The 16,845-nt window shown below is 42.2% G+C and overlaps 1 protein-coding gene across 2 annotated transcripts in view; it reads left to right on the forward strand.

Annotated features, from left to right (window-relative positions):
* The window catches only part of znf106a (zinc finger protein 106a), a 92,846-nt gene that overhangs the window by 22,732 nt on the left and 53,269 nt on the right, over positions 1–16,845 (forward strand). For both annotated transcript variants that reach the window (XM_060828720.1, XM_060828721.1), the window contains exons 3-4: positions 2,697–2,758; positions 7,467–7,667. In XM_060828720.1, coding sequence (XP_060684703.1) covers positions 2,697–2,758; positions 7,467–7,667 — 263 coding nt within the window. The remainder of the gene's footprint in view (positions 1–2,696; positions 2,759–7,466; positions 7,668–16,845) is intronic.

A 16,845-nucleotide genomic window follows, 5' to 3' on the forward strand; every position in this document is an offset into this window, starting at 1 on the left:
TGACCTATCACAATTACCACACACCATCTATCTATTGCTTTCCCACCTTCCCACCTACCAACGCCACCCCCAATCCCCTATTTATCTCTCAGCCCCCTTCCCCACTGCACATTCCTGATGAAGGGCTTATGCTCAAAACGTCAACCCTACTGCTTTTTGGATGCTGCCTGACCCGTTGTGCTTTTCTTACTCCACTCTTTTGGACTCTGACTCTCCAGCATCGCCAGTCCTATTTCCTCTTTGTGAAGATGGTCATTGCCTGATATTTGTGTGGCACATCTGTTACTTGTCAGCACAAGCCAGGATATTGTTCAGATCTTGTTACATTTGAGTATGGACTGCTCCAGTATCTGAGGAGTCACGAATGGTGCTGCACATTGTATAGTCATCGACCAACAATGCCACTTTTGACCTTATGATGGAAGGAAGGTCATTGATGAAGCAGCTGAAGATGATTGAGGAACCCCTGCTGAAATGTCCTGGAGCTGCGATGACTGAACCCAACAACCAAAGCCATCTTCCTAGTGCCTGGTATGACTCTAACCAGTGGATAGTTTGCCCCTGATACCCATTGATTTCAGTTTTGTTAGAGCTCCTTGAGGCAAATGCAGCCTGATGTCAAGGGCTGTCAGTTTTACTTCATCTCTGGAATTCAGCTCTTTTGTCCATGTTTGAACCAAGGTTGCAATGAGGTCAGGAGCTGGGTGGGCCTGTCAGAACCCAAATTGGGCATCACTGAGCAGGTGCTGCCTTCCATTACATCACTGCTGATGACACCTTCCATTACATCACTGATGATCGAGAGTAGACTGTGATAGGGTGCTGTTTGGCTTGGTTGAACTTCTCCTTTTAGTGTTTAACACATACTTGTCCAATTTTCAACATTGTTGGGTAAATGCCAGTGTTGGAACTATATTGGAGCAGCTTAGCTAGGGGAGTGGCAGGTTCTGGAGCACAAGTCTTCAGTACTATTGCCAGAATGGTGTCAGGGCCCATAGCCTTTGCAGTGTCCAGTGCCCCAACTGTTCGTTAATATCATGTGGAATGAATCAAGCTGACTGAATACTGGTATCTGTGATGCCGGGACCAGTACAGGAGGCCGAGATGAATCATCCACTCAGCATTTCCGGCTGAAGATTGCTGCGAATGCTTCAGCCTCATCTTTTAAACTGATTGTGCTCAGCCCTTCCATGATTGAGGATGAATATATTTGTGAAGCAGCCTCCTCCAGTGAGTTGTTTAATTGTCCACCACCATGCATGACATGATGTGGCAGGACTGCAGAGCTTAGGTCTGATCCATTGGTTGTAGATCGCTTAGCTCTGCATGTCACTTGCTGCTTATGTTAACGTACATCAGAAGTACACTATGGCACTTCAAAGTGTAACGTGTCCAATATATCTGACTAATACAGAGTATCGATCAAAGAGCATTGGGATGTTGGCATTATAAACCAGAGTAGTACAGTGCAAGTTGTAGGAAATTATGAGGAACCTATTTTATTGTGTTAATCACTCTGTGACTTGTTCAAGTGCAAGATAGAATTCTGAGAAGAGCTGTGAAGCTAATTTCTGCTCGAGAGTCTGGATTGTGTTGGTTTTTTTTACAAAATCTGAGAGAAAAAATAATCTTATAGAAGAGGCAAAGAAGACAAATGGCATAGAAAGCTGAAGATGGAAAATATTTAAACCAAACCAGAATGGGTTAATGTGGGGGCGGCCCTGATTGCTCTGAGCCTAGAATGCCAAGGTTATAGACATACATTCCTTGAAGAAACTAGTTTTCCCAAAACATTGTTGCCACCATTAAAATTTAAAACATTCACAAGTCAAGTTAATGAAAGGAAAGTTTAACTCTGTTATGATTGTTTCTGATATGAATAAGTCAGAATTAAACTTGTGTGAAGGTAAAAACTCAAATCATTAACAAAACGAAATTTAAATGATGGAAATGTATGGTTTTGAAGTGGATTAGCTTGAATGGTCTGACATGCACGCATGTATGTGTGTGTTTACTTTGTGATGTCCTGAAGCTACTTGGGAAGCATGCTTCCAGATTGCCAACTGAAAAGCCAGTGTATGAGCAGAGCAGAGGCATCAATTGCTTCCGGAAATATTTAGAATTGGATTGGAAGTATTTCAGGAAGAGGGCTTGCCACGACCTTCTGAATGGCAACTTGATATGGGCAGTAGATGTTGATGGCACTCTGATCATTAAAATTAAAGTTAAAATCAAAGTATGGTGGATGTGAGGCTGAATAGGTGGACTATTCTCGCCTTTTGCTCTTGCTTCCTATGTTTTACATTTTCCCTCCTAAAATTACTGAATAATACTTGATAGGCATTGTGCAGCCTTCATCTGGAGGTCTGTTCTTCATTTGGATCTATAGTCCTTGAGTATCAGCAGGATAGTGGCTGTGGAGAGTATTGGGTATCAGAGCTAATTCCTGACTGGTCCCAATGCTGTCCAGTGAGGAGTAGTCAATAATGAGAAGAAGGCGGGGAGTATTACTGATATTTTTCCCTTCCACCTTTCCTAGCCCAATTGCAGTGATCCCACCTGAGAGCTGAGGTCAGGGCATCACTTGGGCAATCAAAAGCAATGCATAAACAACTTCTTCCAACATTGGATTGGTTCATAATTGATAAACAAATTGGGAAAGAAGGGTAGAAATGACATGTACGTGTTTGTTACAGGAGATGGATGAACACATGAGGAGCATGCTGCACCACCGGGAGCTCGAGAATTTGAAAGGAAGGTAAGAATTGCAGCTCTTTGTGTCAACCCCTTTGTATTGTTGTCCCCACAACAGATCAAGAGTTGAAAAGTGTGGAAAATGGGAGAGGAAATTATGTTACTTCAAGGCAAGAGGGAAATGTGTTCACCAGTATAGGATACCTGAGATTTACTAGAATGCTTCAATAGGTAACCTATGTGTGTCCTGAATCATAGCTCAGTGCTATCTCACTCTCTGTGAGCCAGAAGCTGTGGATTTGACTTACTATTTCAGAGCCTGCAGTACCTTATTTGAGGCAGTCAATATTGGAGATGCCATATTTAATCTAATTTCCTTTCCTTGTTAAATCAGCCTCAGGCAATTGCAGTAGAAGGAGATGGAATGAGAGAAGGATTGGATAATCTACTTCTAAATTGATCATAGTGGTATCTCAGTTTCATTAATCCTGTTTTCCTATCAATCATTTCTTTGAGCTTTTATCCACTTCCCTTTAGAATGTTGTTTGAAGCTGCTTTCACTGTATTTTCAGGTAGTACATCCCAGACTTTCATAATGTGTTTTAAAAACAAGACTTTACTCCCATCACTTCAGTTTAGTTTGGCTGGAACCTTAAGATGCCTCATTTGAATGCAACAGTAGCTTAGTTAAGAACTGAAGTGTCAGCCAACTTTATGGAATCAAGTGTTTGGATTGGGGCTTGAAATCTCTCTAAAAGCGAGAGTGCTGATTGTTGATGATTGCAATTCTGGCACAGGTGCCATGGCCTTAGTAGGTGTTCCTCAATACAAATCGTATGATTCTATTAGTTGCAAGCTTCAATGACTGCACAGGCATGAAACCCTTCTGTTGCCTGGTTTGCCAATGATACTGTTCCTCTCTACTTGCTGTGATATGTTGCCATAGCTTTCTGGCTCTCTTCCTGAAGTGGACCAATAATGATGTAAGTCCTGACAATAAATATTAGCAAGATATTCAACTGTCTGGGGCATCACAAAGTTAAAAATCGCATAGCACCAAGTTATAGTCCAACAAGTTTATTCGTAAGTACAAACGTTTGGACCGCTGCTCCTTTGTCAGGTAGCAGCACTCTGAAAGCTTGTACTTCCAAATAAACCTGTTGGACTACAACCTGGTGTTGTGTGATTTTTAACTTTGTTCACCCCAGTCCAACATCAACATCTTCACATCATGGGGCATCACAGTCCTGCCTAGGCCTTGTCATCGTGTGCACCTCACATAGGCATAAATGAGCAGGAGCCTTGGTGATTTTTTCTTTCCCTAATCCAAAGGTGTTGAGGGCAGTTGCTGCCACACAAGGCAGCAGTTAAACTTTGGTCTTTCTGGTCTATAGCACACTTAGCTAGAATAATGCCTACTGAGGTGTGAAGGGTTAATGGAAATGGAATTAAAGGTGAGTTTAAAATTGAGTGGAGCTGGCATAATGTAAAATATCTCACAATGTTGCAAGTAGTATAACGTCATGGATAGAGAATTGGCTCATGAGCAGGAAACCGTGAGTGCAGATAAAGGATTCTTTTTCAATTTGGCAACCTGTAATCAGTAATGTTTCACAGGGGTCAGTGTTTGGACCACAACTGTTTACAATATATATTTATGACTTGAAGGAAGGAAGTAAATGTACTGTAGCCAAATTTGCAGATGAGACAAAAATACGTGGAAAGGCAGATTGAGAGACGGATACAAACAGAAATTGCAAAAACAATTCATGGCTATTCAGCATGGAAACAGATCCTATGGTCCAACTAGCCTATGCCAACCAGACATCCCAATCTGACCTTGTCCCATTTTCCAGCGTTTGGCCCATATTCCTCTAAACCTTTACTATTCGTATACCGATCTAAATGCCTTTTAAATGTCGTAATTGTACCACCATGCACCACTTTCTCTGGCTACTTATTGCATACGTGCACCACTCTCTGCGTGAAAAAGTTACCTCTCAGGTTCTTTTTAAACCTTTCCAGTCTCACCTTAAAACTGTGTCCCCTAGTTTTGGACTCTCCCTCCCTAGGAAAAAGGCCTTTGCTATTCACCTTATCCATGCCACTCATGATTAAATAAATCTCTGAGGTCATCCCTCAGCTTCTGATGCTCCAGGGGATTAAAAAAAAGTCCATGCTGCTCAGCCACTCTTTCTAACTTAAACCCTCTGGCAACATCCTTGTAAATCTTTTCTGCACCCTCTCAAGTTTAACAACATCTTTTCTATAGATGGGTGACTAGAATTGGCTTCACCAATGCCATCCCGACTGTTATGTCAATGTTATGACCAATGAAGGCAAGTGTACTAAACACCTTCTTTACTACATTGTGTATTCTGCGACTTCATTTTCAAAGAGCTACATATCTGCAACCCTAGCTCTCCTTGTTCAGCAACATTTCCCAGGGCCCTATCATTAACTGACATGATTTACCTTACAAAATGCAATAGTTAAGTAAGTGGGGGAAAAATTTTGACAAATTGAGTATCATGAAGGAAAATGTAAAACTGTTCATTTTCGAAGGACAAAACAAAAGAACAGTATTGTTTAAATGGAGGAAAAACTGCAGAAAGCTGTAGCACAACGGGACTTGGGGGGATTTGTGGATGAAACACAAAGCTACCGCACAGGTGCAGCAGGTTATCAGGAAGGCTGATGGATTTTTGGCTATTTTTTAAGGGGATCAGAGTATAAGAGTAGGGAAGTCAGACTTATACAGCATGAAATCAGATCATCGATCTAACCAGTCCATGCTGACCATTCCAAAACTAAAACTAGTCCAACCTGCTTGCCCTTGGACCATATCCCTCCAAACCTTTCCTATTCATGAACTTATCCAAATGTTTTTTGAAAGTTGTAACTGTACCTATATTTACTACTTTCTCTGGCAGTTCATTCCACACACAAACCAGTATACATTAAAAAGTTGCCCCTCATGTCCTTTATAAATCTTTCTACTCTCAAAAATATGTCCCCTGATTTTGAACTGTCCAACCCTAGGGAAAAGACCCTTGTCATCATCTATACCCTTCATAATTTTTTAAACCTCAACACGGTCACCCCTCAACCTCCTTCATTCCGTAAAAAGTGTCATGCTATTCCAGTCCATTTTCAACTCTCAAATACTTCAGAATTGTTTTTATGTCTTAAAGCAAAGTTCCCTTCAGTCAATAAAGAGTTAACTTCTCTACTAACAAATGTTTACAATGAAAGATAAAGATTTACATTATCTAAGAGTTCAAAACCCCCAAAAACCTCTGTAATGTGTCTACAAAGAAATCACTTTTCCCAATGACTCTATATACAGCATTCAATTCTAACTGCACCTTTATCCATCTGGGTACCACTCACAACCAAGTCAGAACTATACAAGGTGCGGGTGAGACCGCATTATGAGCAGTTTTGGTTCCCTTATGTAAGGAAGGAGGCATTTTAAAGAAGGTTCACAAGAATGAACCATAGTATAGAGGGATTGTCTTAGAAACAAAGGTTGAACAGGTTGGGATTCTGCACTTTGGATTATTAAGGTGCTTGACACGTAAATGCTGAACGGATGTTTCCCTTATGGGAGAGTCTAGGACCAGGAAGCATAGTCTCAGAACAAAGCAGCACCATAAGACTTAGATGAGGAGGAATTTATTCTCTCACAGGGTTGTGACTCTTTGGAATTCCTTGCCACAGAGAGATGGGAGGAGGCAGAGTCCTTCTGTCGATTTAAGGCTGAGATAGATTCTTGATCATTAGAGAGTCAAGGGTTTTGGGGAAAATACAGGAAAGTGGACATGAATGTCAAATCAGCTGTGATTGACAGAGGAGGCTCGAGGGGCCGAATGGCCTACTCCTGTTCCTATTTCCAATGATTTCTTCTAGGTTTGGCACAGAAGGTAGAGCTTGGCACTGAGGTAAGGCATAGCACAGAGGAACAGGGAGATGGTCTGCAGGAGACCACTGTAAAAATTGTGGAGTAGGGTGAAAGGCCTAGCTGTGTGATATGGAAGTGTTTAGATTTTCCTACTCTTCTGATTTGTTAGCCACCCTGGTGGTTTAAAATCCCAAGTACAGTGCCCTTGGCGGAGGAATATAATGTCCCCCGAAGGCAGCAAAAACACGTTGTTCTAATGAAGGAAACACCGAGGGTGCAGCAGATGTGAACAACAACTGACATGCTTGGTGTCAGGTTGCACCAGCAAAAGAAAATGAAGCCTTTGGTGTCTCCAAATAAAGCAGTGTTTCATACAGCACATCCTGGCAGCTGTCATAATACACGCCCTTTCAGGATTTCAGGCATCTCTGCTATGCTGTGGCAGGCTGTAGTTACAGGCCTACCATTGGTAGTGGCTCCCTAAGGTTGGAATTAGCAGAGGCACAATTAAATAAGGAAACTGTTGCTAGGGCTGCCTCTCAACAGCTGACCTGACGTTATGTGCCAGGCCTGCCTCCTCAGTACGTGCTTGAAGATCTGGGTGACTTTTGCTCTTCCTGTTCTCAGTCGGGGGAATGCAGTGACCTTGGTGCAGGGGGAAGCAGCACAGTCATGGCCTGCCACCGCTACTGAAAATAAATGTTAAGTTAAAGGAGCCGGGGGATGGTGTAACCACCCCCCTGATACCCTGCACCTCTCTCCCCCACCCCCAAGAACCTGCACCTCTCTCCCCATGCTCTAACTCTCCAGCTTCTTCTACCATGCCTGTCGGTACAATTCAGTCTCCACCATCTCCCTCCTTCGACAGGGACTGCAAACATGAATGCCGAATCTGCAAGGTAACAGTGGTGGGCCTCTCAGCCTACGCCAAGCACATCTCCAGCCAGCTGCATAAAGAGAAAGTGGACGCTCAGGGGAGGGAAGAGAACCAGAGAGATGATGGCAAAGATGAGGAGTACTTCGATAAGGAGCTTCTTCAGCTGATCCGGCAGCGAAAGGAAGTAAAAAGGTAAGCCTGCCTTAAAAGCTAGGGGTAAATATCTGAGGGTGGGATTGTCAATTGGAAAAGGATCTTGATGACTGGTATTAAGTTGCAGGGAAAGAAATGTCTGACTGTCCAGTCCCTTTAAGGATCTCTGAGACTATTTTAGGGACTGTTACTGAGTGAATTTCGGTAAATAGTCTGATGTTGATTTCATTGTCGTTTTTGTATTTTCACTGATGTGGCCATAATTTGGGACAGGCTTCATCGGACGAGGCAAAACAGATTGTTCTCACTTGCCTATGGTTATGATTAATGCAGCAATAATGAAGATATAATTAATTTAACAAGCTGCTAGTTAGAGTGAAGACTTGTGGGCATGTATTAATTCGTGCTGCCATTCCCTTTAGCTCAGACTTACTCCACTCTAGTCGGACTGTTCCTTTGTAAACAGCGCTTTAAATATCATGGCAGGGCACATTGATAGTTCAACATTGCAACTAGAGCCAAGGAAAGGTTTTGAAATGTGTCCTGTATGCTTTCTCCAAATTATTTACACAAAGATACAAGCAATAATTGCTAAAGCACGAAACTAAAACAGAATTGCAGCACCTTAGCTGACTTAGTTATCCTGTTGAGGCTGGGGAAATTAGATCCTAGTCAGAGTACATTCTCAGAGAACACAGTCCATATGCAGCTTATCAATTCAGACTTCTGGCAGAGGCTAAAGCCTTAGAAATTTTGATTCGGTGCTGCTTGAACATTAGAAATTTCACTCTGGATGACAATGGTAGGCAGTCTTCCTCAAAAGAAATCTGTTTATTGGGCCAGTGAGATAAGGCAAACAAGGAGCTGACTCAGACCATTTGACCTCCGATATCTTTTGTCAATTAGTAATATCATGGCTAATGTGATTGTAGCCTTCCCATCCCCATCTCTTTCTCCTTCCACTACCCCTCATCCCGGAGCTTGCCAAGACCATCTCTCCCTAAAATAGGTAATGTAGTGATATGGGGCCCTTCTGAACTTCACCTCTGTAATGAAATGAGGCACTGTGCTGTTACAAACAAACCAAGAATTGAAAGGCAAAGGAGGATGCCAAGGTAAAGCATGAATGTGTGGAGGTTGTATAAGGAGAGCCTAGTGCTGGTGATTTCACAGAATATTATTACTGAAATCCAGTCCTTTGAGGAGGAAGGTTACATATGTTTTTGCAAAGAATGGTGTGTCAGTATTCCATCAGGAAATTTCCATCATTTAATGCAGGTGATATTACCCGGGAATGTGGTCAGTCTGGTCTTTCAGGTAGGGTTCACAAGGAAAGCCTGTGTGATTGCAAAAATTCAGCAGAGTGTTCTGGCATTACAGTTTCTTGGTTATATGCCTAGCTACCCTTTTTGTAAGGGTAATCTATAGTTTTAGGAGAATCTGCAGCAGAGAGAAAATAACTAGGTTAAGAACAAGAACAACATGGAATTATGCTGCACAGTTAGTGTAATAAAATGTGTCCAAAGTGCTTCACAGAGTAAAATTTTGTTTAATAACACATCTGAATCATAAGGTAGAACTGAAAATTCCTGATGAAGGGCTTATGCCCGAAACGTCGAATTTCCTGTTCCTTGGATGCTGCCTGACCTGCTGTGCTTTTCCAGCAACACATTTTCAGCTCTGATCTCCAGCATCTGCAGACCTCACTTTCTCCTTGAATCATAAGGTATCCATACAAGTTATCAAACACTTAGTAAAAGGATCACTTTCAAGGCAGAGAACACAGTGGAGTGGCTGAAGGATGGAATTGAAGATTTTAAGATCTGGAGAGCTGAAGGTTGAACAATGAAGATTTAGGGTATGTGAGAAATCCAAGAGGGAACAGCTAAGAGGTTAGGGATGAAGAGCAATGAGGGATTTGACATTACGGATGATTTTACCATTGAAGTGCTGCCAGACTTTGAACCATTGTGGATAGTGAGCACCAAGGTGATAGGTGAGTGGAATTTACTGAGAGGATATGAGCAGCAGATCTCTGATCATGTTTATCAGGGAGCAATGTGGAAAGTCATAGATTCATACAATGCAGAGAAGGCCCTTTGGTGCATCGAGTTTATGCCAAGACATAACTACCTCTAAAAGTGCAATAATCCCAATTTCTTGCACTTGCCCCTCATCCTTGAATGTTTGAACTACTACTCCAAATATTGTAAGGTTTCAAGCCCTCCACTACCTTCCGAGGCTGTGCATTCCAGATTCCCACCCCCACTGAGTGAAAAGGCTTTTCCTCCAAATCCCCTCTGAATCTCCTGCCCCATACCCTAAAACTATGCCCTCTGGTCAGAGTATTTGAGATGGCTTGATGCTCAGCTTGTGGATGAGTGTGTTGACTTGCTCACAGAGCTGGTAATATTGTTCACGGACGTTTCATCACCATTCTAGTTAATATCAGTGTGTCTCTGTGAAGCGTTGGGGTTCCGTCCCACTTGCTTTTTATTTGATGAGTCCATTGGGGATGGGAGTGTCATTTCTGGTTTTGTTGCTGGTTATGTTTCTTAGTGGTTGGTATGTGGGGTACAACTCTATACGTTTGTTCATGGATTTCCGGTTTGAGTGCCAAGCTTCTAGGAATTCCAGTGCATGTCACTGTTTGGCTCATCCTAGGATGGATACGTTTTCCCAGTCGAATTGGTGTCCTTTATTATCCATGTATATGGATGCAAGCAATAGGTGGTCATGTCCCTTAATGGCTAATTTCCTTCCTGTTTGCTTTATGTAGAGCTTTTGGTAGTCTTTACATGGTATTTTGCATATAACAGTCCTGTTGGTTGTGGCTATGGGATCCTTTATACTTGTTAGTAGCGGTCGTAGTGTGATAATTGATTTATGGACTACCATGATACCCAAGGTTCAGAATAGTCTGGTGTCATTTCTGATATGTCCTTAATGTACAGCAGTGTGGCCAGTGTGTATGGTCATGTTGTGTCTTCCTGAAGTGGTCTGTTGTGTAGATATCTGCGGCCTGCGCTTTCTTGGTACCCATTGATTCTGAAGGCGTCGTGTAGGTATTCTTATTCTGCTTTGCGTAGCTCCAGGGTGCTATAGTGTATTATGGCTTGCTTCAACAATGTTCTGATGCAGTACCGTTTGTGGGTGTTGGGATGGTTGCTGTTGTAAATGAGTACTTGGTCTATGTGGGTGGCCTTATGCCAGTAAGGATGGTGTTGATGAGTTGATGGGCTTCCTTCACCTATTCACATTTGGTAATGACAAAGGTGTCACTTACATAACATTTTAGGCTGGATAGTAGGCAATGCTGCCTGTTGTAGTCTTTGCATGACAGCTTCTGTTATTAGTCCTGATATCTGTGATCCCCATGGGTGTTCCGTTAATTTGTTTATATACCTGACTATTGAAGATGAAGTGGGTCGTGAGGCACAGATCCAGTCGTTTGAGGGTGCTGTTCTTGCTGATGGTGTTGGTGTTGTAGGTTGCCTGCAGTCCTAGTCCTTCGAGTAGCGGGGTCAGTGTTTCCTTGGGCTGGGGGATGTCTATCGCAGTGAACGGTGTTGTCATGTTGAAGGAGGCAATAATCTGGTCCTTGTTTACACAAGCCAGGAGAAATTAACAAGACAGATTTCCAAAACAATGAAGCCAGAGGGATCCAGCACACCCAATTTCTGTGGACTCCCCAAGGTAAACAAACCAGGCTCCCCCAACTCCCAAAACCTCCTTAGATCCATAGTTTCACTTCCAGAACACTGACAGACAGGCAAGCTAAAGGACTGCATCAAAAATGAAAAAACCCAGTAGACAACTCAATCCACTCCACACAAGAATTCCTCGACTTCATCAAGGACACCAAAATAGGTGAGGACGAGATTATGGTCTCCTTTGATGTGATAGCGTTGTTCACCTCTATAGACATCCCCCTAGCCAAGGAAACACTAACCTTGCTACTTGAAGGACGAAGAAATAAGGAACCTACAACACCAACACCATCAGCAAAGACAGCAGTCAAACTACTAGATCTGTGCCTCATGATCCATTTCATCTTCAATGGCCAGGTATACAAATAGATCAATGAAACACCCATGGAATCACCAATATCAGGACTAATAGCAGAAGCTGTCCTGCAAAGGCTAGAACGGAAAGCACTGCTTGCTATCCATCCTAAACTGTGGATCCGCTATGTAGGTGATACCTTTACCATTACCAAATGCGCACAGGTGTAAGAAACCCATCAGCCCATATACAATCTCCAAGGAAGAAGAGAACAACCACCAACTCCCTTTCCTGGACGTAATGGTTGAACACAAGGCCAGTGGGAAGTTCCAGACCTGTGTATATAGGAAGGCCACCCACACAGACCAAATACTTACAACAGCAACCATCACAACGCCCACAAACAGAGCAGAATAAGAACATTTTTCAAGCGTGCCATAACACACTGCAGCACCTCGAGCTCAATAAGAATACCTGCAAAACATCTTCAGAAACAACAGGCACCCAAAAAAGCATAATCTGCTGATACCTACGCCAGAGACTACAACAGGAAGGCACAACACATCTGCACACGCTGCCATACATTAAGGACATATCAGAGATGACTACCAGACTATTGCAACCCCTGGGTATAATGGTAGCCCACAAACCACCACACTATCTCATACCCACAACCAGCAGATTATTTATAAAATACCATGAAAAGACTGCCAAAAGCACTACATAGGGCAAACAGGAAGGAAATTAGCCAGCAGAGTACACCAACACCAACTAGCCATCAAGAGACATGAACACCTATCACTTGATTTCATACACACTGATAATAGAGGACACCAATTCGACTGTGATAGCGTATCCATCCTAGGACAAGCCAAACAGTGACATGCACGGGAATTCCTAGGAGCTTGGCACTCAAACCAGGACTCCATTAACAAACATATAGAGTTGGACCCCATATACCAACCACTAAGAAACAGAACAGCAACAAAACCGGGAATGACACTACCATCCCCAATGTACCCATCACATAAATAACAAGTGGGACAGAGCACCAATGCTTCACCAGAGGTACACTGATGAAGTTACCTAGAATGGTGATGAAATGTCTGCGAACAAACTTACCAGCTCAACGAGCAAGACAACACCCTCACAATGCCCTCCGATTGACCCGTCAGCTAAGGGGAACGGCTGCCCTCTATTCACCCTGTCCCTACCCCTCGCAATCTTCTACAGCTCAATCATGTCCTCTCTCAGTCTTCTCTGCTCTAAAGAAAACAATGCAAGCCTATCTAGTCTTTCCTTATAGCTTAGTTTCTCCATCCCAGGCAATATCCTGGTGAACGTCTTCTGTATCCGCTCTAGTGCCATTCACATCCTCCTTGTAGTGAATTGAACTAGATACAGTACTCCAGTTGTGGCTTGACCTGCTCTGTACAATTCCAACATTACCACCTGCTGTTATATTTCATGCCACGACTGATGAAAGCAAGTACAGGATCCCATATGACATCTTAACTATTTATTCATTTGCCCTGCTGACTTCAGGGATCTGTGATTAATTACCACAAGTTCCCTCTGTTCGTCTAAGCTAGTAAGTGTCTTGCCACTCATTAAATCATCTTGTTTCTTCTTCCAAATCTTAAGGTTATCAGGGTTAAATATCATCTGCCAGTGGATGGCCCATCTAACCAACCCATCTACATCTTCCTGTAACATTCTGTAAACTTGCTGAACAATTTCCCCACATTTTCATTTATATTATTTATGTAATAAAAATCCTTGTGATAGACTGTCACTCAAACTGACAGTACTGTATTACTAAGCCAGTCCCTGAGCCATCTCGCCATGTATCCCTTAATTCCACGTGCTTTAACCAGACAAGAGAACATTGATGTTGTCAAATTTAGAGGTAACATTGGTATGGAGGAGGATTTTGAAATCAGATGAACTGAGGCCTGACAAATACAGGAATTATTTCAAAATTGGAAACAGGCAGTCTTAATGATAGAGCAGGTATGCAATTCCAAGCTCAGCTCAGGTTCAGCCTTCAATATCTGCCAGAGTTGAGGCTTGAAGTTCTTGTTTAGAGAGCAGAGGGTAGGTACTGACATCTATGGCTTTGGTCTTCCCAATACTCGGTTGAAGACGTCTCCTCATCTAACGGTGGACCCCTAGCATGTCACGTGACAAATTGGATACAGTACATGATAGACTGAAGTGGTGAAGACACAGGTTGGGTGTGTTTAGTGCATTTGTGGAAGCTAATGCAGAATGAACTCCAAGGTTAAATGGCCTACTCTCATTTGTATGACCTCAGAAATACAGAGGAACAAGAGTTGATCTAATAGTCGTGGATTCTTTTAAGAGAAGTAAAAGTTTGTTTATATTGGTCAGTAAATAAGTAAGAAGGGGCATTCTGATCCATATTGAAATAAATTTCCGAAAAGAAGCACACTTCTCCAACAATAGAAGCCAATGAATAAGATTCACTTTTTTGAGCAAGTACTTTTTCTGCCACTGTGTCATGTTAGCATTGCATTCAACCTCCTCATTTTCTTACAAAGCATATTTCCTCCTCTTTGCACCATTAGATTTCAATACTGTTGCTATCTGTTTTGCCACATTTATGATGTGGAGGTGCAGGTGTTGGGCTTGGGTGGACAAGGTCAGAAGTCACATGACACCAGATTATAGTCCAACAGGTTTAATTCAAATTACAAGCTTTCAGAGCACTGCTCCTCCTTCACTTCACCTGACCAAGGAACAGCGCTCCGAAAACTTGTGATTTCAAATAAACCTGTTGGACTATAACTTGGTGTCTTGTGACCTTTGCCTCATTTAACTCATGCTTTTCCTGCATTTTTCATTCAAGCTATTTGCAAGTTAATTTAAATGTTAAGTTTACCTCTTTATCTTAATTTTTAAATATAATTTTTAAACCAGCAGACTGAGTTTCTAACTCAAATGAAAACAAACTACTGTGAATGCTGGAGTACTGAAATGATAATAGAGTGCTGGAGAAACTTCAGCAGATCTGGCAGCACATGTCTTTGGAAGAAGTTGTCCATGGAAGTGTCACTGGACTCTGTACGTTAATTCTGTTCCTTTCTCCATGGAATCTGCCTGACCTGCTAAGTTTCTCCAGTCCTTTCTGTTTTTATGTTAGAGTTTCTAACTCTTCTGGACCATCTTCAGAAACATCATTATTAGCAGCAGATTCACAAAATTCTGTTCAGTCACTCGGCTTTCCCTGTCAGACCTTATGTTCAGCTACTTCCCAGGGATCCACACCAACATTCTCTCTAACTTTGCTACTCAGTTGGCCATCACCTTCTAAAAGTGGAAGTCAGTGCATCGTCAGATGGAACCTTGGAATGGCAACCTAGAGGGGATGTGATCCATATCTTCAGTGGCAAATGAGGAATGACATAACGGAATCGGGACCAGTGACTAGGTCATGGTTTAGCTTAGGCTGCACTGTAGCCAACACCACTGTTAAATGATTAATGTGTATGAGATTCAAGTGTACCTTTTTAAACTCTCACCAAACAACAAAGCACCATGTGTTGCAAAGAAATGTAAATAAGAAATGCAAGTACACTAGGGAGAAGCCCTTGGGGTGTGGCTTTCCAAGTACTGACTGTTTTTAGAATTTTGTACAGACCTTTTTCCTTGTATTTTAATTGCATGTTGCTGTCACTTTCAGCTCTGATATTTTTTACAAGGCTGTTCTTTTTGTCATTTATTAACCCAATTGCAACAAATTTTATTAGGCGCTAATCCAATTCAGTTTTCTGGGAGTAGCATGAAATTGTGCTTCAACTACTTTTACTATACAGGAATGGCTGATGTAAAGGGTACAACGAAGTGTATGCACAGATGGATCAAGATGGCAATCTTAAATGGCGGTGTCCTATATCCTGCATTAAGTGTGTACATTCTGTTTAAATTAAGCCTGTACAATGGAGAGTTAAATAATTGCCTTCAATATCTTGAATCAATATCTTTGCATTTGGTGAACTATCTGGAGGGAAATGCATATCATCAACCACTGGTTTCTCTGCCACCCCTGTATCTTTAAGGATAACAATTGGCTTTCCTCTCTTACCATACAAGAGTGTGACACTACCTTTAAAGAGAATACTCCTATAAATTTCTGTAACCCAGCCTATTCTATTAATAAACACATGAGAAAGTACCTACTTATTATGAGTTTTAGTCATTGGGACAGTATTTTCTAGGCAGGGGCATTGTCAGTACAAACATTACAGTTTAATGGTCTTCCAACATTCAACCTTCATGTGTAGCTTTTCATGTTATCCCCTGAAACTAAATTTGTACAGTAGGCTATTTTGTAAAATTCTCTGAAGCACGTCCAATTTCCTGTGGAGACCATTTAAGTCCTGCGAAACCCCTCATTTGATCCAGCGGAAAAAACTAGTGGTCTACGTGTAGATTTTTAAACTTTTACTCAGTCAAACCAAAATAAATGCAATTGTATTCTGTAGGAATTGTACAGTTGGGCAGCACAATGGCTCAGTGGTTAGCACTGCTGCCTCACAGCACCAGGGTCCCAGGTTCGATTCCAGCCTTGGGCAACTGGCTGTGTGGAGTTTGCACATTCTCCCTGTGTCTGTGTGCGTTTCCTCTGGGTGCTCCAGTTTTCTCCCACAGTCCAAAGCTGTGCAGGTCAGGAGAATTGGCCATGCTAAATTGCCCGTAGTGTTAGGTGCATCAGGCAGAGTTTGGGTGGGTGTGGACTGGTTGGGTCAAAGGGCCTGTTTCCACACTGTAGGGAATCTAATCTAAAGAAATATAATAACTATAGATACATCTCTCAAATGTCTCAAGCATTTCCATTGGCATATATGGCAATCATCTCGGCCACAAAGTCTTTCAAACTCTTCTTCTTTCCAGGTGGAGTTTTCTGTAATCCCACCTGACAACAAATTTCTTACTCCCACATTTCCATGTTCGAATGCCTGCCATAAGGTGCATCCTTTGGGATCTTTCACAACCCTGCTCCCAGAATCAGTTGTTTTGGATGTCTTCCAGCTGTGCGCTACTATGCACCTTGGGTGTTTTTTATTCAGCTTCTCCATCACTACCAAACTGTCCATCCTGTGCTTAAAAAAATCAACTTTGAATCTTACCTTTTCTGTCTATTGGGTAAAATTTGACTATGCTTCCATTTCCATAGCCAGTCTGAGCC

This window comes from Hemiscyllium ocellatum, chromosome 8 (genome assembly GCF_020745735.1).
Source record: "Hemiscyllium ocellatum isolate sHemOce1 chromosome 8, sHemOce1.pat.X.cur, whole genome shotgun sequence".
Classification (NCBI taxonomy): domain Eukaryota; kingdom Metazoa; phylum Chordata; class Chondrichthyes; order Orectolobiformes; family Hemiscylliidae; genus Hemiscyllium; species Hemiscyllium ocellatum.